General features: G+C 42.3%; 1 protein-coding gene across 3 annotated transcripts in view; it reads left to right on the forward strand.

Annotated features, from left to right (window-relative positions):
- Nucleotides 1-22786, forward strand: part of PDE149 (integral membrane TerC family protein) — a 167732-nt gene that overhangs the window by 81724 nt on the left and 63222 nt on the right. For all 3 annotated transcript variants that reach the window (XM_090002731.1, XM_090002732.1, XM_090002733.1), the window contains exons 10-11: nucleotides 5194-5250; nucleotides 5348-5426. In XM_090002731.1, coding sequence (XP_089858857.1) covers nucleotides 5194-5250; nucleotides 5348-5426 — 136 coding nt within the window. The remainder of the gene's footprint in view (nucleotides 1-5193; nucleotides 5251-5347; nucleotides 5427-22786) is intronic.

Raw genomic sequence — 22786 nt, forward strand, 5'->3', positions numbered from 1 at the left:
TGACTGCATCAGTCTTTGCATTTCTTCCCACGACTGTACGCGCTCTAATCCCTGCCGCTCCCTTGATCGTTGTAGCTCCACCCACCATGTCTGTGCTAGGCCGCTCAATCGTATAGAAGCTAACGAGACACGACGATGTTCAGCAACTGTGTGATAATCGAAGAAGAACTGCACTGCATAAGACCAGTCAAAAAACTGCTCCGCGTCGAATCGCCCCGCAAACTCCGGAAGATCCAATTTCACGCCATAGGTGGAAGAGTGGTCTGGTGGTCTCTGTTGTCGCGGCTCCACCATTCCTGCAGGATGCTCGTTCCAGAAAATGTCGTCGTCCCAAGCTGCTTCATTGCCCATGTGGCGGTATTGTTCGCCGGGATGCTGGTGTTGTCGAACTCTCCCGATGGGGGGTCGGCGGTCGGGGCGAGCCGGTTCCTGCTGACATTGCCTCGGTCGGGTTTGCCCGTGGGCGGGCACCATCTGCGGTCGGTATTGTGGTACTGGAATGACGGGAAGTCCCAGGTTCGGGGGAAGGTTCGGTTGAGGTTCTGGTTCCGGACGGGTAGAATGAGTATAATATGGTTGTGGGTTAGGAGTATGGTGTTGGGCCGGATATTGGGTTGGGTTTTGGGTATGGGTATGGGTATGGATATGGGGCTTGGTGGGTATATGGATGGGTTGACTCGCCCGATGGGATGTGAATCGGGCCCACTCCTACACTATTCGTCGGACCCAGATATGGATGGGAAGGATCGAGGTTCGAGTTTTGGGGATAATAGGCTTGGTCTGAACTCGATCCTCGATCCAAGAGATTATGGGTCTGGTTCTGACCCGGCTCAAATCCAAACTGGAGCTCCGTCCGGGTCCGATATGGGTCTGGGTCGGTACTGGATTCATTTTGGGGTTCGAAATTAATGGGTTGGGTTTGAGTCGGGATGAACCGCGCACCAAACCCAATTGGATTGGCTGGGTAAGGGGTTTCGGATCCCGGACCCGCTCCCAGGGACCCAAAGGATGGTCCCCGAGACCCAGGCCTGGGTCCTGCTGAAAACTGTTCCGGCCCGGACCCTCTCGGGTTCGGGCCCATCCACACGGGTCTGCCAGGTTCCACCCGCTGGTTGGTCATCGCAATGCCTCTGCGCGCGGGACCAGGAGGGAGAAACAGTTCTTTCCCGGGTCGGGCCGCTGCGCTGGGGCTTGCAGCGGGGTCCTGCGTGCTGCTGGGTTCTTGCGGACGCAACCCGACCTGCGGCAGACCCACAGGAAACCGAGCCCTGGTCTGGGGTGCACTCGGACCCAAACCTGCGGCAGGACTCGGCGTGACGCTGGGTTCCTGCAGGCCCAGCCCTGCCGGCGGCATAGCCCCCATGGCTCGAGGCTAGGGCAAAACTGCACCCACGACATGGGGTTGCCCTGCCCTATCTTCCTGGTTCAGATGGGGGGTACCTACTGCGCGTGACACTGTTGCTGTCGAACCTGGGAATGGAGGGGGGAACGCTGGTTGCTGGGCAGCAACACAGTCGGGCTGACAGGACGTCGGCTGGACTGCTGCTGCATCTGCTACGACCTCTAGCGCAACCCCCAGTCTTTGCCTTGAGGTCGCAGAGGGATCCACCGGTGACTCAAGGGCAGCGACTCGGCCTTCGACCCCATCAAGTCGCCGTGATATGGTTGCCACGTCCCGACTGATACGCGACACATTTTCCTGTATTTTCGTCAACACCTCCATGACACACAGCATTGGGTCTTCGCTGCTCGCCTCCTCACGCGCTTCGCCTTGTACCGGATCGGTTCCCGCCTCAAGAGCCATACCGCTGATGAAGGTGGAACGCCGGCTCTGATACCACTTTGATGCAACTGCGTTGAAGGAGGAGTGAAAACTAATGGCCCACCGTGAATCGGTGTGGCTGAACTTCTTTATTAACTCAGAAATGTTCAATAAACAATGGGAATATGCAATAAACAGTAAGGAAATCTAAAGGGAAAACAATAATCAAATAGAGAATAGGAAAAGTTGCAGAAAAAGCAGTCGGCTGGGTTGTTTCAATCTTCAATAATCCTTCACGCAACCCTAGACAGGCCTTTTAAAGAGTGTTTATTGGACCGGGTCGTGGGTCCAGATTTGGATCCGACCCACGATCCGGTTCAGTCCTTCTTTGCAGCTGGTTCTGGGGCGCGCGAGCTCCACCACGCCTGACGTTGGTGCGCAGGGGTACCTCCCTGCGTCGTGGCTCCGTCCCTGCAGGTGAGTCATAGTCACGGGGTCTTTCATCTGCCCTGTGTGGTGGATCGAGTAGCACGATGGGCCCAATCGGGTCCTGCCCTGCATCACAACTTATATATGTATGTCTTCTTTTTTTTTTTTTCAGGCACATGGCCCAGCCGAAACAGGTCGGCTGGGTCTGTGTCATGCTGAACAGGAAACAGCTCAGCCATCTGGGACTGAACTATCTCAGTTCAGTCCAGCCAACTGAGTTGGCTAGAAACTCCAATAGATTTTTTTTTTTAGTTAAAGATAACACCTGCCCAGCCAATCAGCTAGGTCAGGTAGAGTCTGCTAGCACTTGGCAAGTGCTGCCAGACCCCCAGGGACTGGGTATTGCCCAGCCGAGCCCAACTCGTCTGGGCTGCCAGTCGGCCCAGCACAGGTACACAAATATATATAAAAATTTATCTCATCCTTCAAACATGTATGCATATGCATGTTTCCATTCAGTTTAGCATGCAAGTACTGGTTCATACTCCCAATATGCATATTCAAAATTCATTAGGCATGTATATGCAATTAAAAATTTAGGTACTCATGTGTATGCACCTACGGACTCAACAATATATGCATTACCGGTTCCACCATCAAGAAACATACATATGTTGATTTTTTTGAAATCAAGATTTCTTATGGATCTAAAAGAATAAACTGAACATGCAATCTTAACACACTATTTTTAATATACATCTAAAAACACGATTTTTGTTTTAATAGACTTATACCAAAATTGTTTTAAAGCAATAGCACACTAGATCGGTGGCTATATATATATACGTATTTTCTTGTATTTCAAAATAAATTTCAAAAAGAATAAAATACATTAATCTCAACCATGAATCTAGAGTAAATATTCAGATTTACTCTTTTCTCATGGTTTTTTACTAAAATCTTGCATGGAATACAAATCCATGCTCTTTTTCTTATTCGATTTAAGAGAAAGACCCATACCTTAACCGTAGATAAAAAAAAACTAGGAATTGATGGTGGAAACATCGGATGATTGGAGAAGAACGATCTCCTTCTCCTCTTCTCCCTCCTTTTCTCTCTTTCCCTCTCTCTCTCTCTCTCTTTTCTCTTCCTCTTTCTCTTCTTCTCTAAGGTTGACGTTGGTTTTTTTTACCATTATATAGCCTCAAAGGTGGGTTACTTCCCCCACTCTCTAGCCCCTTCTAGATGGGCTGGAGAGAGAGAGAGAGAGAGAGTTTCATCCTCGCTTTCCAAAAATTTTGAAATTCTCTTTAAGTTGACTTTTCAAAGTTTCTTTCTTAAATAGACTTTCTAAAACCTTCTTTAGCCTATTTAGGCATATATAAGGACTCTATCAAGGAGTCCTAAACAACCTTCAAAATTAAAATTTAGAATTAATTAATTATTTATTTATTAATAATTAAATACCTAAAAACTGTTATTGGATACCTTATCCCTCTAGGAGTCTTTTTAACTCTAGATTAACTTCAATTTAAATATAAAAGTGAATTTAAAGCTAGATTTTCTTTGGGCATGGGTTTTGGATTTGGATCCGAATCCAAGATCCAAATTCATATCCAACATCCAATTGGGTCCTGGACTGGATCAATTCCAGATTAATATGGGTCTTGGACAGAGTCCAGATCCATATTAATTTGAATCAAATGCATTGGATCTAGTCCGATCCAAATATGGACCCGTTTCGTCAAGGCGGTCCTTTTTTGAAAAAATGCGATTTTTGGGTCAACCATAACCCAAATTCAGAAAAATAAAATATTGTTACGCTTAGAATTTCGAGACGCATCCAACGATATATAACTCAAATTTCGCTTGAATTTAAAGGTTGAAAATAAAACATTTTATCACCTTTCGATTGGCTCATCTCGACCTTGTCGATGAGACCTAGGCCAAGCTCAGACTCAAAAGACGCCAGCTTATATCGAGGTTTTACCGATTTTTCTTCTATACTTTGCCAAAATTTTGAAAAATCTCAAAATGACTAAGTGCGAAAATACGTGATATTACACCTGCAGCCAGCAGACAACGCCGGAGGTAGTGGCTATCGTGGCTAGTTGACAACTAAGGGAGGACGGGCGCGGTGGCGCATGTCTTCTAGCCAAAAGAGAGCCAACAAGGAGCAAAAGAGGGGTGGTGGCAGCATTAGCCAGTCACTCAATGGCGACAACAACACTGCCGTCCTCGGGGAGAAAAACTGAGGAAGAAAGGGAGAGGGCGACAACAGGGGGTCAGGTGAAGGTGGCTCGGCCCCTCCATCCGGCCAAACCAAAAAAGAGCGAGAGGGAGAGCTTACAGGGGAGAGGTGGCTCCAGGCGAGGGGCATTCCGGCAAGCAGGAGAAAATGGAGAGAGAGAGAGAGGGCTCGTGTTTTGTTTTAAAAGAACCCTCCCAATAGAGAGTAAAGTGGAGTCCCAAAAAAGGATTGGGTTTAGGATTCGGATTGGGTTGGGTCCATTTGGGCCCACACTCAGTGCAGTTATATATATATATATATATATATATATATATATATATATATATATATATATATATATAACTGCATTGAGTGTGGTTTGGATCCGAATGGATCCAAAATCCTTATTCTCTTATGTGAGATCCATCTTGGGTTTCGTTTGGATCTCGGATCAAAACACAAGCATTTATTTATATATATATATATTCATATATAATAAGGTTTTTTGCATGTTTTGAGAATTGATTTATCTTGATAACGTTCAAAAGTTCCTCGATTAATAAATATCGATAAATTTCTTATAAAAGTACCAAGAATAATCCTTTATTTTTTTCTGAAATATCCAGAAAATTCACGGACTTTACAATATATGTGGTAGATTAATGCAGATTTTATCCTTTGTGTCTTGAATTTCAAATTCTCTAGCATAGTATTCTTCGCTATAGATTTAGTTGTTAATTTCTGATTACAAAAAGTATCTGTTTTGAGACAGGCAACACCATTACTCCTCACTGTTGCAGTTATTGAGCTGAGCGATATAGCATTTGCAGTAAGTTATTTCAGTCTAATTTTTTTGTACATTAGCTCTAATGTCAGTTTTCTACCTGCAAATGGAGATGGTTCAAAAGGAATGTCTGTGTGCTTAGGTTGATTCAATACCAGCTGTCTTTGGAGTTACACATGACCCTCTCATAGTTTTCTCATCAAACTTATTTGCTATAGTAGGTATGTATTTCCTCATGTTACTAAGGACTTGTGTTTTGATACTTCATAATTTTTGTAACTCATAATGAGCTTTCTTTTTTAAAAGAGTAACTTATGCTGAGTTTTATTTTTTTATTTTACTTTATGAGCTTAGGCAATGGTTTTTGTTGACTACTGAGAGACTGCTAAGGATGTTTGATTTGGAAGATAATTATGTGAGCACTTTCTCTAAACAATCCAATCTAAAGAATGGGACTAACAAGTCACTCTCTCTCTCTCTCTCTCTGTGGCACGGTTGATGGCAGGCACTACTGAGCATGGCTGAAAACTCAAAAGAAGGATAGTGCACCACTGTGCCACCTTTGGTCGCTCTATGACTGGAAATTAAAGAAAAAAGTTAATTTACATGTCTTTTCTTGGGCTGATTTTTTGCAATCGGTTGGCCAGAAAGTGGCATTGATGGTACCCTATGACTTGTATGTAAGGGGATATAGGACAGGAGTCAAACTGGAGTACCTGTGTGACATAGATGATTCCTCCTTTGTTGGACGACACCCTACACAATTTTCTTGTGATGTGGTTACAGAAAATGTTTGAAAACCAAGCTATTTTGGTCTTTGTGCTAATTTTTCATCCATAGGATGACCATAGAACAGGTAAGGGTGTGTGTGTATGTGTAGCCCTGCAAGTGGGCCAGGGAATGGACACACACAATGTACATATAGAGTCACTAGAATATGTTTACTGGAGTATGAACCTAGGTTTTCGTTGGCTTTTTTCTTTAATCTCACCATGCAGATGCGATATACATTTTTGGTTTTATGGGAACCGGCTCTCGGATCGGCTGATTACTACACATAAGCAGGATCTTCTTGTTGAGGAATGTAATACTTGTATTACTTTCATTTTGTGCTACCCTCTATCATCTAAATATGTTTATTCTAGAGGGGTACTTTTGTATTTTAGCCATAGGGATTTAATCAACTATTTTTGTCCTCTAGTGTAACCAAAAGAGGACTTCTCCTTATATGTTGTAACCCTCACTCTTTTGTGGCTAAATGAATCACATTGTGTCTTCTTCCCTTTTTCTCTAATGGTGGATGCCCTAATCTTGTAGATTTGTATATGGTATCATGGCACGGATCCCAAAGCACTTCATAATGGACTTCAAGACCATAATACATTTGGACAAAAACCTGAGAGTTAAAATGATACATGAAAATGTGAATGAATAACTCTATTCATAATAAACATTAAGAATACAAAAGGAAAATTAAATTGGTGAGTGGATAGTCATAATGGCCACTAAAAATACAAAAGAAAATTTACAATTGAATCTTGAAGCAAGAGAGAGAGAGATAGAGAGAGAGAGAGAAAGAGAGAGGGAAAGACGTCTTAACTCAATTAGGTCTAATCTCATTTAGTTTAAGTAGAGATTAGCCAAAGGAATAAATTTTACATTTAGGTCCCTCATTATTCATAAATTATCAAAACAACCTTCAGAATAAATAAACTCTAAAGTGGTCGACTTATCTTAACACTCCCCCTCAAGCTGGAGCATAGATATCAACCATGCTCGGCTTGCTGCAGCATTTGAGAAACTGGACCTGGCAAGAGGCTTTGTAAAAATATTTGCAACTTGATCCTCAGAGATTACATGCTTGGTAGAAATATGTCCAGCTTGAACCATATCTCGTATGTAGTGACAGTCAACTTTAATATGTTTTGTCCTCATGAAACACCGTGTTATTGGCTATATATGTGGCTGCCTTGTTATCACACATCATCACCATAGGAGATGAAACCTTCACTTGAAGATCAGTCAACAGAGTTCGAACCCACATTAACTCAGCTGCCGTTTGGGCCATAGCCCTATATTCTGATTCAGCACTTGACCTAGCAGCCACGGTTTGCTTCTTGCTTCTCCAGGAAATTAAGTTACCTCCCATAAATACACAAAATCCTGTGGTAGATTTCCTATCCTCTACAGACCTAGCATAATCTGCATCGGAGTAAGCAACTACCTCCAAAGTGCCTCCTTTCTTGAATAATAACCCTTTTTCGGGAGAAGATTTTAAGTGCCTGAGTATCATCATTGTAGCATTCCAGTGTACTTCAGTCGGTTTGTCCATGAATTGGCTAACCTTGCTTACTGCCAGAGCAATATCAGGCCTAGTCACTATCACATATAGTAACTTCCCTACCAATGAGCGATAGCTCTTGCTATCAACAGGTTTTGACCCCCCATCCAATAAATGAACTTTGTGATCCATGAGAATATTTGCTGGTTTGGCACCCAACATTCCTGTCTCTTTTAGTAAATCAAGAACATACTTTCGTTGAGACAAAACCATGCCCTCACTGCTCCTGGCCACTTCTATTCCCAGAAAGTATCTAAGGGAACCAAGGTCTTTTGTAACAAAATGTTTTTGAAGATGAGCCTTCGTAGCAGCAATATCGTTCATGTTATCTCCTGTAAGGATGATTTCATCCACATATACCACCATAACGACTATGCCTGAGTTAGTTTTCTTAATAAATAATGTGTGGTCTGACGCAGACCTATTAAAACCAAACTTTGACATCACCTCAAACAACTTTTGAAACCATGCGAGGACTTTGCTTTAGACAATATATCGCCTTTCTTAATTTGCACACCTTCTGACACTCTCCCTCAACCTCAAACGCAGGAAGTTGTTGCATGTAGACTGTCTCAGACAGATCCCCATATAAGAATGCATTTTTCACATCTAGCTGACACAAACTCCATCTATGGTGAACGAGTATAGAGAGAACAAGACGAATGGTGCCCATTCGTGCTACTGGGGAAAATGTCTCAAAGAAATCAACACCATATGTCTGAGTATAACCTTTTGCTAGTAACCTGGCCTTGTATCGTTCAATTGAATCATCTGAGTTGTACTTAATGGTATATACCCATTTGCATCCAACAATGTCCATATCCAATGGGGGATCAACGAGGTCCCATGTCTGTTGAGACCGTAAAGCATCTATTTCATCTTGCATAGCCTGCTTCCACCGGCTATCAAGTACTACCGTTTGATAGTTTAGAAGAATAGTTTCAGCAGATATGGCTGAAATAAATGCTTTCATCTGATTACCAAGTCTGGCATCTGACACAAACTAAGACATAGGATATAAGGTACATTGTCGTGTCCCCTTTCGCAGAGCGATTGGCCTGTTATCATCAACAAAAATGTCATTGCTATCAGGAGTACTTACCTCAGGAGAAGAAGAAGATGGAGGCACTGGAGGGGGTGAAGCTCTACGCACATACACTAATGGAGGATTGTGAAACCGTGAGGAAGGTGGAGTGGGATTTGGTAATGGGGGCACCGATTCCAAGGGAAAAGGAGGATCGGGAAGTGAAAAGGAGTCATCTTGATCAACTTACAGCCTAGCACCAATACTGGAATAATATGGAAGAGACTCCAAGAAAGATACATCTGTACTAACATACTCTCGACGAGAAATCGAATCATAACATCGATACCCCTTTTGATTTTTGGATAGCCTATAAACATACACTTAGTGGCTTGAGTTGCTAATTTATCACGGTCAGGTCCGAGTTTGTGCACACCCAAATTCCTTGGGCAAAAGAGAGAAGAGAGGTACGTTAGGATACAGGATTTGCAAAGGAATTTGGTCTTCTACGGATGATGAAGGCATGCGGTTGATCAAATAGCAGGCAGTGCTAACCGCATCACCCCAATATGAAGCAGGAACATTGGATTGAATCATAAGGGTGCGGGCTACATCAAGGAGATGCTTGTGTTTTCGCTCATCCACCCCATTTTGTTGGAAAGATGACTGGGTCGGCTCAGTATAAAAAATAAATAAATAATATCTTGTTTTGTGGCTGTTCAGCCCTGACAGCACACACAGGCCCGGACTGGGCTTGTGCAGGGGTCGGCTGGGTGTGAACATGTAAGATGCTGAGTCCTTGTTTCGTAAGAAAACTAAAGAAAATATACATACATGCAAGTGTACAGGTGTTTGAATTCGGGTATTGTATTTTCCTTAGCATATGCTGTATATTGATGTATATGTGATTCCACAATGAAACCGTGTGTGGACAGGTAGATACGCCCTTGATGAACATGCATTTGCATTGTCAAGCATATGCAGAAGTGAATGAGAGCATGCATAGATATGCACATGCAACTGTATTGAGATCATGTACATGTCATGAATATGCACACTTGAAGGGAACATACATTCACATGAGCACGCACACTTAAAGGAAGCATGCATAGTGCATGTATATTAAAATAAAAACATTATATTGACAGTTACGTACATGCTTGATGAACTCATGCACATGCCCATGCTTAGTATCGTTTTACGTGCATCTTTAATTGTCCTACATGAATGTGTATTGTGTAGCACTAAAAAGTATTGCAGTGGGATATGTCACTCATGGTTGTGGGTATATGCATGCACCGCTGATCGAAATGAATCATCACGGGCTTGGTAGGCCTCGAACTTTGGTCTGTTCTTCTTTATGCATTTTAAAATGCAATCGCAAAAAGTACATTTTATTTCACTATATTGCACTGGTCTATGTGTTTCCACGGGCGGGAGTCCCATGATGGTTCTCGCATGGGTAGATGTGAGATTTTGCCTTTGTTTTGCATGCTGAATGGCAAAACTCAATAATTAACTTTTAATAAAAAGATAATGAATAAGAATAGTGTAATATACATTCTGGGATCTTCCATCGGAAGAATGAGAATTTTAGAGATTCGGTTTTGGGGGACCACAAGGATGCAAAAACTCTGTGTGCTTTACTTATTACCCCTGAACCCGATATTGAGGTTCTTTTTTCTGGCCACGGTTTTATGGAGAGTCTGCCACTTGACCTGGGGGTAGTGTATTAGACACAGTTGCTGTTTTGGTATACCAATGAAGTGACACCTGTGGGCGTGGGGTGTCCCTGGTGTCCCCAACATTAGATGTGGAGGTCTAATGTTTCGAAGGTGATTCGTTCGAGGGCTAAGTTTGGAACCCAGTAAATAAAAAGACAACTTGTGTGCTAAGTTACCCTAGGAACCTAACTTGACCTCGAGGCTTGTACCCGTTTGGTATATCCGCGGGCAATGATAATTAATTGAAAAGAGACACTTAAATTGTATGCATTTAATAGGACATGCATATGGAAAAGTAAATGTAAAACCCATGCTAAAAAAAAAGACCTGGGCCGGACCCGACCCGATCTGACCCAGACCAGACCTGATAACCCACTAGGGTTATCAGGGTCGCGGGGAGAGAGTTTTGTTAACTCTCCTTTCCCCCTCGTGCGCCGCACTCCCCCGCCTCTACGCATCCCTCTCCACGCGACAAAACAGGAAACCTTTCGGGGTTTCCCTGTTGGGCTCCTCCCTGCCCCCCCCCCCCCCTTTAAAAGAGCATGAGGGGAGGGAGGGCTCCCATCGAAGGCACCTCTCTCCTCCTCCACCTCTCCTCCTCCTTTTTCCTTGCGGCTATCGACGACCAAAGCTGCGGGCGATCGCGCCGGCGACCTCCCCGTCGCCATCTACCTCTTTCCCTCTCCCTGCTATCTCGTTACCCTCCTTGCATCGTCTCTCCCTCTCTGTGGTGCATCCCAGCCGGCAACCACCCCAGTCCGACGGCCTCTTGCGAGACCTTCCGAAGAAATCCCTCTCTGCCTCCCGTCCCTTTTCCCTCTCATAGCTGGGTTCTCCAGCAACACTGCCGCCCCCTTTGCTAAGATCTCAGACGATCGCCCGACCAATCGACGACCTCACCGGACCCTTCTCAGGTAACCCTCTCTCTGTTCTCCAGGAGAAGGCATCAGCAGGAGGTCGTCAACCTCCTGCCTCACACTCCCCCCTCCCCCTTTTCCTCCTCTTCTCCCTGTGGCGAGCCGGGGGGCCGGGCTCGGCCTGACAGGCCGAGCCTTGGTCCTCCTTTTGTGAGCCAAGGAGGGGCTCGGCCTGACAGACCAAGCCCACCTTTTTGTCTCCTCCTGGGCAGGGCAAGGACTGCCCCTATTCCTTCCCTTCCCCTTCCTTTTTAAACCAGCTGGCAGGGGCGATGCGTAATGACCTCAATTTTGATAATTATTTATTCAAATTTATTTGAAAATATCATGTGTTTTTCTAACTTTGGGCCTCGGATCCGTTATCGGATTCATAAAAGAATCCATAAATAACCCACAAAGGGGCGTCAAATTATACTTATAATAGTAATTTTTAATTAAATAAATAATTAATAGTAATTATAAGAAGAAAAATAAATGAATTTTAGTATATAGGGGTCGGACCCATAGTTGGATCCACCCGGATCCAACTGAGGATCCGCTGTGCAGGGGCGAACCAGAACCATTGTTGAAATGGATCCTGTATCGCGGGTCACGGGCTCGGACCCGGACCCGAGTTCAGTTTTAAAAGAGGGGAGGGGCGTTAAAATAGGAATCGTGCCTAGGGCACGATTCTTGTTTTCAAGAATCTGAAACAGAAGGTTACGCAGGGCGTAACCAACCCTGCAACTTGCGAAAAGGGTTCGGTGGGCCGATAAAAGGAGGAGTGGAGAGGGGTTTTTCCCTCTTCACTCAGTCGATCTCTCTCTCTTCCCCCATCTATCTCGCCTCTCCCTCTCGTTTTCGTGCGCTCCGGAAAAGAGGTGGTCGCCGGCGAACTTCGGCCACCAACAACCACGACAACAACCGTGAGTGGAGCTTTGGTCACCAGCCACCACCGAAGGCCACGACAGCAGTGAGGAGCGTCAGCTGTGGCCCTGCTTTCGCGATTGCCGCCGTTGATCGGCGGAGAAATCTTCAATAAGGTACGGTGCTCCTTGGAATCGGGGTGAGGAATCGAACATGGGTTCGATTCCATGTGGGGGTTTGAGGGTAGGACTTGGGGTTTATATCAACCCTAAACCTAAATCCCCAAATCTGTGATTTGGGGGTTTCAGATCTTCCTAATGAGGGATGTTTTCTTTTGTTTTTTTTGTTGGATTTCTGGAAAAAAAGGGGGGCGGTTCAAGAGAAGCTATGGCATTATCGATTTTGGTTATTGTTATGATGAGGCTGTTACACTTTTGTTCAAAAGGGCCGTTAGTCATTCAGCCCTAAGAAGATAGTTCTTGTGATAATGTTGAAGTATTCGTGTGTTAAAAGCCATGTTGATACTGTTTAGTTGAGTAAAAGAAATTGCTTCATTTACACTTTAGTTTAGACATTAAGATGATTTGGGGATTTTCACTGGGGTGGTCGACCACATGGCCAGCAGGGTGGTTGAGAGGGTGCTAAGACAAAAGCACCAGATCAGACCCCATTGACGCGGGTATGTCAGTAACTTTCAAAAGTGGGTCGAATTCAGGTTCTTGGATAGGGTCCATATTCTGGGAAGGGATTTAAGTCAGGGTATAAGATCCATAGTCGTGGGGGTTCAAGTTGATTGTAGTTTCAGCAAGTAATGGGTCTATGTGAACCCATGTTGGAATGCCATTACACAGCTCAACGTGTGTTCAGTTTTAAAACTGCGTATATTGGCCTGCGTATTTTGCCTTGTATTCTTGTACTGAAATTTCACTAGACTGATAGTTAGTCCGTGACCTGTCATAATGGAGTTTTCACTTGAGTTGAGCTGGAAATCATATGGTCCTTTCACACTCTTGCTTCCTTTATTCTTCTTACCTGTGCTTGATTATTACTAAACTAATGTCTTCATGGCATAGTTATACCCGAAAGGAATCTGTAACTTGTTTCATGTGAAGAATGATTTGTTTTGTTCTTGCTGTTTTCATTTGGGGTTATCAAGCCTCAGAAATCTATTTAAAAATTTGTCTTGTAATGTCATATTGTGATGTGCCAAATAGGAGGACAGCATTATTAGGTACACATAGCCGACCTCCACTCTTTTGTACAGTTCCCCATTCACATTCGGTAAACTGGGCATAATTGTTATCATTAGAGCATGGGTTCATTAGTATTTTTCTGTTAGGCGATCTATTGACATTAAATGAATAAAATGAAGCATGACTAACTATTTATACTTGTTAGTAATCATTAATTATGGGTCAGTTGAATATCCTGGTTTATGTTAAATTTTGGTTTAGGCATGTTGTGTTCTATGAACATGATTGAGTTTCATCAGTCTGTGTTCTGAAAGTTTATGTTGAATTGAGTTTTGGTTTGAGAATGTGCAATTTGATGAATTGAAGTAAATTGAGTTGTTCTAAAGTAGCTCATGCTGGTTCTTGAGTGGGGTTAAGCTCAAAGTTTGTAAGATGTAGCGTGGGATCATTGCAACATAACCTGAAAATTTTCAGTTGTGTATAATAGTGCTCATGTTACACTGTTTAGGGAGGATGTATACATGAAACTGAAATTATACATATGGAATGTATCTTGCTTGTATGTCTCTAGGTGAACATTATATTTTTGTCTAGAGTCCATGTGTTATTTCAAAGCTTGTGTATTGGATTGTATGGAAACACTTGCCGTGGAGGTTTATGCTTTCACTTGACTGTTATGATTATAGTACGATTGAGTGTGAGCATGATTCAGTTATTAGTAAGTCTTCTTGAACATATATGCTTGATTTATATGTGAAATGGTACATGTACACTCACACACTTAAGGAAACCATGGATTGGTTAATACCCATATGTGATGTAGGTAACACACACATATTGAAAATGCATATGAATGAATTATGACATGCATATGTTTGGGTTTATGATTGCATAAGTGCACATGCTTTTGGCACTTTGGCCTAGTGTTATGAATGAAACACTAATTTGGTTTTATTATGTGATGCACCGATGGCCTAATTGGACCATCATCGGCCTGGAGAGCCGTGGGGTTGGTTTTCTTTTATTTATGTTTTTAAATACATCACTTAAACCACATAAGATGGTTTGGCACATTACTACACTGTTCTAGTGGTTGATACGGGCTAGAGTCCCGAATGGGTCCCCGCAAGGGAGGATGCGGGTTTTTCACTTTACTTTTGCATATTGTGTTGCAAACTTAAATAATGGAATTAAATAAAAATATAATGAATAAGAACAGTGTAATTTACATTCTGGGATATCTTATCTAGAGTATGAGAATCTTGGATATCCGGTCTTGGGTAGACTGTGAGGATACAAAACTCCGTGTACGTTGTTGCCCCTGAACCCGATATTGAGGTTCTTCTCCTGGCCACGGTTTTAGGGAGAGTTCCCCACTTTACTCGGGAGTGGTGTGTTAGTCACAGCTGTGAGTTTATGGTACCAAGGAAGTGACACTTGTAGGCGTGGGGTGTCCCTTGTGTCCTCGACATTAGATTTGGAGGTCTAATGTTCCGATGGATGGTGTTGTTCCCTGATATCGGTCGAGGGCTAAGTTGGAACCCAGTAATAAAATAAAATTGTGTGTTAAGCTACCCTGGGAACCTACTTGACCTCGGGGTTTGTACCCGTTTGGTGTATCCGCGGGCCACGGTAATTAAAAAGAAGAACTTAAGGATGTGTGCATCTAATAAGGCATGCATATGGAAAGATAGAACTTAAATGAAAGATAACAGAAGAAATCATGCATTGCACATAATCATGCATTTTTCTGTTATGCATTAGATCATGCATGTTTGAATCATTCTTGATATCATGACATCATTTGGTGGTAGCATATGATTTACTTTGTGAAATCATGCTTCAAGGTTTGATTATTTAGTTATTGATATATGCACTGTTTTACTATTCTTGACTGGTAAGCACATGCAATTGTTGGTAGTTATAGATAATTGAATGTTGCAAAATTTTATATCTGCACTCACTCAAATCACTACATGAAATCTTATCCATGTTCTTTCTCTCACTTGGTTTCTTTAGAAGTAGCTGTGCTCAGAATTTCGGTTCTGACACCCTACTTTGTTGGTTTTTCACAGGAAATGGTGAACAGTGAAGTTGGACTTGCATCTGGGGATGAATGAGTTATACTTGGACTTGTCAGCTTCAGTAGAGGACATCATGACTCTTTCTTTTGTCTTTTTGTTCTTTTAATTTCTGCAATTGTTACTTTACTTTTAGTTGAAGAAAACCTTGTCTTTGAAATTTTCTTACTCATTAATAAAAGAGTTTTAGTTGGTTGATATGGATGATAATTGCAACTTCGTTTGTGGTGGTTGGGTTATCCAATGGAAAGTGGAACTGTGAGGACCCCAGATCTTTGGGAAGGTTTCCGCAACTCTTAGAAAAAAAAAATATTCCGCATTTTTAAAGGGTCTGGATTCGGGTCGTTACACGATGCCTTGCCGCTGTCCTTATAACGACCCCAATCCATACCCTTTAAAAATGCGGAATTTTTTTTTTCTTTTTTTTTCTTGTGAGAGTTGCGAAAACCTTCCCAGAGATCTGGGGTCCTCACAGTTCCACTTTCCATTGGATAGCCCATCCACCACAAACGAAGTTGCAATTATCATCCATATCAACCAACTAAAACTCTTTTATTAATGAGTAAGAAAATTTCAAAGACAAGGTTTTCTTCAACTGAAAGTAACGTAACAATTACAGAAATTAAAAGAACTGAAAGACAAACGAAAGAGCCACTATATCCTCTACTGAAGCTGACAAGCCCAAGTATAACTCATCTATCCCCAGATGCATGTCCAACTTCACTGTTCACCATATCCTGTGAAAAACCAACAAAGTAGGGTGTCAGAACCGAAATTCTGAGCACAGCTACTTCTAAAGAAAACAGGTTACAGAAAGAACATGGATAAAATTTCATGCAGTGATTTGAGTAAGTACAGATATAAAATTTGCAACATTTAAATATCCATAACTGCCAATAATTGCATATACTCACCAGTCAAGAAGAGTAAAGCAGTGTCATATATCAATAACTAAATAATCAAACCTTTCAGCATGATTTCACAAAGTAAATCATATGCTACCACCAAATGATGTCATGATATCAAGAATGATTCAAACATGCATGATCTAATGCATAACAGAAAAATGCATGATTATGTGCAATGCATGATTTCTTCTGTTATCTTTCATTTAAGTTCTATCTTTCCATATGCATGCCTTATTAGATGCACACATCCTTAAGTTCTTCTTTTTAATTACCGTGGCCCGCGGATACACCAAACGGGTACAAATCCCGAGGTCAAGTAGGTTCTCAGGGTAGCTTAACACACAATTTGTATTTTATTACTGGGTTCCAACTTAGCCCTCGACCGATATCAGGGAACAACACCATCCATCAGAACATTAGACCTCCACATCTAATGTCGGGGACACAAGGGACACCCCACAAGTGCCACTTCCTTGGTACCATAAACTCACAGCTGTGACTAACACACCACTCCTGGGTAAGGTGGCGGACTCTCCCTAAAACCGTGGCCAGGAGAAGAACCTCAATATCGGGTTCAGGGGCAACACCGCACACAGAGTTCTTGTATCCTCACAGTCTCTTAAGACTGGATATCTAAGATTCTCATACTACAGATGAGATATCCCAGAATGTATATTACACTGTTCTTATTCATTATTTTTATATAAAGTTCATTCTTTAAGTTTGCAACACCATATGGAAAAGTAAAGTGAAAACCTGCACCCTCCCTTGCGGGGACCCATTCGGGACTCCAACCCGTATAAACCACTAGAACAATGTAGTAAAATGCCAAACCATCTTATGTGGTTCAAGTGATGTATTTAAAACATATGTGAAAGCAAACCAAACCTACGGCTCTCCAGTCCATTTAGGTCATCGAGGCATCACATCACAAAACAAAAGTAGTGTTTCATTTATAACACTAAGCCAAAGTGCCAAAAGCATGTGCGCTTATGAAAATCATAAATCCAAACATATGCATGTCATAATGCATTCATATGCATTTTCAATATGTATGTGTTACCTACATCACATATTTAACCAAATCCATGGTTTCTTTAAGTGTGTGAGTGTACATGTACCAATTCACACAATAATCAAGCGTACGAGTTCAAGAAGAATTAATAATAACTGAATCATGCTCACACCCATGAGTACCATAATCATAACAGTCAAATGAAAGCATAAACCTCCCCGACAGTGTTTCCATACAATCCCATACTCCAGCTTTTAAATAACACATGAACTTAAGACAAAAGTAAAATGTTCAGCTAGATACAACAAGCAAGATATAATACATATAAAATTTCAGTTTTATGTGTCCATCCTCCCTAAACAGTGTAACATGAGCAATATTATACACAACTGAAATTTTCAGGTTATGTTGCAATGATCCCACGCTGCATCTTACAAACTTTGAGCTTAACCACACTCAGGCACCATCTTATGCCAATAGACAGCCTACAACATCACATTAGGTAATGCATGCAAGATTCTATCGGACTTTAACAGTTCATGAACTAACTATGAAAACATATGGAAATCAGCCCTGTCAATAGAAATCAGGACATGTATATATATATATATATATGCTGCAGAGACAGAATTAAAAACCCTCTGGCATGAGCAGGTAAAACAGGCATATCAAACATAAAATTTGCATGGTACGTAGGGCTGACCCTTTCAAACATAATTAATCTAATGCAGGTATACCAACACCCATTCAAGTTGTTCATATCCCCATTGCCGCATTCGTACAACTCCCTGTTTTACAACAGAATTTTTATTCCTATATGGCAATAACACAGCCCAAAGATAAGTGGGTCCCTAACTAGTCCATTCCCAGCAAATTTTTTATTAAAGCTATTCAGTAAGGAAAAATAGTTTTGTTTTTAAAAAGATACACAAGTTCAATCCCAGCCTTAATGTCAATTACTATTAACTTTAAAATCAGTCAAGTTGGATGATATTTAAAAGCTTTGAGACTACTCATTCATATCGATTATTCTGTCTAAGTTGACAGAAGTATTGGATGCTAATATTAGGTTCAAATTTTTTTTCTGATTTTAGAAGAAAAACCAAACACAGTCTACAGATCATCAATTTCTGCAACCTGAATTTATAATACATCGAAATTAAGTGCATTGATCAAAACTTCTAAACATAAAATCCATAAGCACATCCTGGAGAACTCAGGAACTCAAAAGTCTGAAATCATTAATTGACTAAAAGAATATCCAACTCAAGATTACAGCTATGTACAGTTTTACTCACGATGATTGCTAAAGCAGTTCATGCCTGAAAGAACAAATGAAGTGCACAGTGCCATAGGAATACACTTTAATTAATATGACAGCCGATGCATTCACTTTTCATATAGTTGGCTCCAAGCAATTATCTAATACAGCAAAATCCAGGATAATCGAACAAATCACCACATTAATGCATCCTAAGTATTAAAATTTCAGAACTTACACTAATTCAGGAATCAATTACGTAAATAAAATTGGGGGTCACGGTTATCAGGGTATATGCCTTTAACAAAAACTGAAAACCCCCAAATCCACTGATTTGGGGTTTCGGATAACCCGCACCCCTCATTAGGAAAGATCCCCAACTCCCAAATCATAGATTTGGGGTTTTAGGTTTAGGGTTAATATAAACCCCAAGTCCTACCCTCAAATCCCCACGTGGAATCGAACCCATGTTCGATTCCTCACCCGATTCCAAGGAGCACCGTACCTGTTTGGAGCTTTTCCGACGATCCTTCCGGCGATTGGAGGCTGCCGTGGCGGAAGCAACGAGCAGGCTGGGGTCGCCCTTCCCTGTTATCGTGACAGAGAGGTGTGGCTGGAGGGCTTTGGTGGGTGTGGCTTGCCGCAGCTCGTCGACGACCTCCTCTCCCCCAACTCGACAGAGAGAGAGATAGAGAGATCGAGGGAGAGAGAAAAAGAGACGAGAGATGGGGAACAGTGTGGAGAAAGACACGAGGGAGACGAGGGAAGAGGGTGAGACCCCCTCTTCCGCCTCCCCTTTTTATCGCCGAGATGGGGGTTTCGGTTACGCCCCTTGCGTAACCCCCCCTCCTGCCCCCTTCCTTATCTGTTACAACAGTATCGGGCAACCCTTATCGGGTTGCCCTTTTCTCTTAAAAGGGCTATCATGGGGTGGGGCTCGGGTCCGAACCCGGGACCCGCAACCCGGCCCCAAAACAATATGGATCCACAAGTGGATCCAAATGGATCCAACTGTGGATCCTCGGATAAAATTTAAAAACATAAATTTTTTATTTATTTAGTGTTATTATTATTATTAATTCAAGATTTAAACCAGATAACCCTAATTACCCCCTTTATGGGTCCTAGATCCTGAAATATGGATCTAGGCCCAACTTGAATAATTTGAAAAATTTTCTAATAAAAATCTCAGGTTTTACAGTCCTCTTTTCGATCGGCAGGCAGAGGTGACACCCCTGTCACCCCCTCTCGCCTTTTGCCTACCCTCGTTTTGCTCAGGCAGGGGCTTTGCCCTTGCCGACTAGTTTTCCAGTGGGGGCACGCCCTGGCACCCATTTTTCGGCAAGCAGGGGAAGAGCCCTGCCTCCTCGTATTGTCGTCAGGCAGGGGCCTTGCCCTTGCCGATTTGCTTTTCCGGCAGGGGCTTGCCCCCTGCCGATTCACTGGTCCAACAGGGGCTTTCCCCCTGCCTTTATCATATTGTTGTCAGGCAGGGGCTATGCACGTGCCTCTGTAACTCCTTCAAGCAAGAAGCGAGGCCCCGCCTACTCCCGCATTAGGCTTATTGGGCCAGGGGGTCGGGCTCGGCTTGACGATCGAACCCACTACGCGGCTTGGTCAGGCTCGACCTGACCGTTGAGTCCCACCTTTGCTCCTTCTATTCCTCTATTTATTGGCGGGCAGGGACGTAGCCCTGCCCTATTTGGGGTCTCAACCCCCTTTCTTCTTTTTAAAATATTAAGCATGATGCTCACTTTTTGCCTTTCGCAGCTCACGCAATGGATCCCGCTCACACCCCACAACCGAGACGTTGATTTCTTACACTCAAAGTCAGGTGTAACCCCCCCCCCCCCCCCCCCCCCCCCCCCCCAAGGTAGGGGAAAGTTGCGCAAAAGGGCAATAGATGAACTGAATTAAGTTGAGATAATTAAAATAGTCATGCTAGATATGCCTAGTCATATTTTATTTCCTTCCTGTACTTATCTGCTTTGCGCATTTACTTGCTTGCTTAGATATTTGACTGATATATGGTTTCGTACCTCGTGCCTTATTTGCACATTTACTTGCTTGCTTAGATATTCGACCGATATACGATTTTGTACCTCGTGCATTTTGCTTATGTATCCTTTGCTTAATGTGTAATTTTGCATATCGAGTATTGCTTAGTACTTCGCTATCACGCTATAATGTGCACATGCTCACAGTTATGGTATACAAGTAAATGCAGCCTTTTATATATCCTGTTTTCGCTAATTTTCGAAGGATGCGAGTCACACTTGTGCGCAACAGTTCCTTTTAAAAGGATTCCTTATGCGAATCCAGTTTTCAAATGAACCGTTTTGCAAAAGCGAAGATTGGAAGTCTTGCAGGTTGCGAAAGTGCAACTAAGTTTTCCAAGTCAACACTTTCGAATAGAATGTTTTACAACTCTAATTTGATATTTTGATATGATTCAAAAACTTTTAAAAGGGTTACAACTTATCGAGGGCGCAGTCTTGCAAAGCAAGCTCGAAGGTTTTGGGAGTTGCAATATATCAAGCAAGTCTCCCAAATTGCCGTGTCTTTGGAGAACGGAAGCAAGATCCGTAGTGATCTCCTACATGCAATATTGTATCGTTACTTTAAAAAGAGGGATTCGAGGCAAATCTCGTATCGTGCAAGATGCCATTGTGTTAATATAAATTAAGAGACTTGATCTTATCAAACACAGTAATTATTGAAATGAAATGGGGATCTTCGAAACACGAGCTTAGATTAACAAGAGCAAGTGTCAAGAATGACACTAAAGCATAACCCTTAAAAAGGGTATAACTGGAAACAAAATAAAAATAAAAATGTATTCTTTATTGATATGAAAAACCAATTGCTTAAGAAGCATTGGAGTGAAATACAAGAGGGGCTGCACCCCTTTATATACATAGCTGAAAGAGGACTCAATAGAGCTGTTGGGCACAGTCCAACAGCTCTATTTAGAGCTGTTGGAATGTGTCAGTCCAACAGCTCTTATCCAACAGCTCTATTAAGAGCTGTTGGACTGTGTCAGTCCAACAACTCTATTGCTAGTCAAGTCTGGACAGGACTTGACTAGCAACAGTCATTCTAGTTCAAACTGAACTAGATGACATAAACACAAAACAACAACAACAACAACTACGCCTTCATCCCAAAACAATTGGGGTCAGCGATATGAACCAAAAAAGAAATTCATTTTGGGTCTTCCACATGAATCATTTTCCTCCAATCATTTCTATCCAACGCCATGTCCTCGGTGAGGTTCAAAGCATTCATATCCTTTCCTATCATCTCCATCCAAGTCTTCCTAGGCCTACCCCGACCTCTTTTAACTAATATATTTTCCCATTTCTCCAACCTTCTAACTGGAGCATCATTAGGCCTTCGCCGAATATGTCCAAACCACCGTAAACGATTCTCTCGCATCTTATTTTCAATGGGTGCAACACCTACCTTCTTACGTATCTCTTCGTTCCGAATCTTATCTTTTATTGTATTTCCACACATCCATCTAAGCATCCGCATCTCAGCTACACTCATTTTTTGAATATGATGTCTCTTGGCAGCCCAACATTCCGTACCATATAGTAAAGCGGGTCTAATAGTCGTCCTATAAAACTTTCCCTTCAACCGCAATGGCATTCTACGATCGCACAGCACTCCAGTAGCACTTTTCCATTTCATCCACCCAACCTTTATCCTATGATTTACATCTCCATCAATTTCTCCATACTTTTGAATGATGGATCCCAAATATTTGAAATAATCATTCACCGGTATATCTTGCTCACCAAGCTTCACTACACTCCCATCACTACTTCGTTGCTTACTAAACCGACATTCCATATATTCAGTCTTACTCTTACTCAACTTAAAACCTCTAGCTTCCAATGTCTGTCTCCATAATTCTAACTTAGCATTAACCCCAGCTCTAGACTCATCAATCAAAACAATATCATCAGCAAACAACATACACCACGGTACATTTTCTTGAATTGATCTCGTAAGCTCATCCATCACTATTGCAAATAGGAAAGGGCTTAAAGCAGATCCTTGATGTAACCCAACCGTTATCGGGAAATTGGTTGTCACCCCTCCACAAGTGCGGACATTGGTTACTACTCCTTCATACATATCTTTAATTATACTAATGTACTTGAGAGAAACACCTTTCTTCATCATTGTCCACCAGAGAACGTCCCTAGGTACTCTATCGTATGCCTTCTCTAAATCAATAAAAACCATATGCAAATCTTTGT

The sequence above is a fragment of the Nuphar pumila genome, chromosome 4 (assembly GCF_984573655.1).
Source record: "Nuphar pumila chromosome 4, dmNupPumi1.hap1.1, whole genome shotgun sequence".
Lineage (NCBI taxonomy): Eukaryota > Viridiplantae > Streptophyta > Magnoliopsida > Nymphaeales > Nymphaeaceae > Nuphar > Nuphar pumila.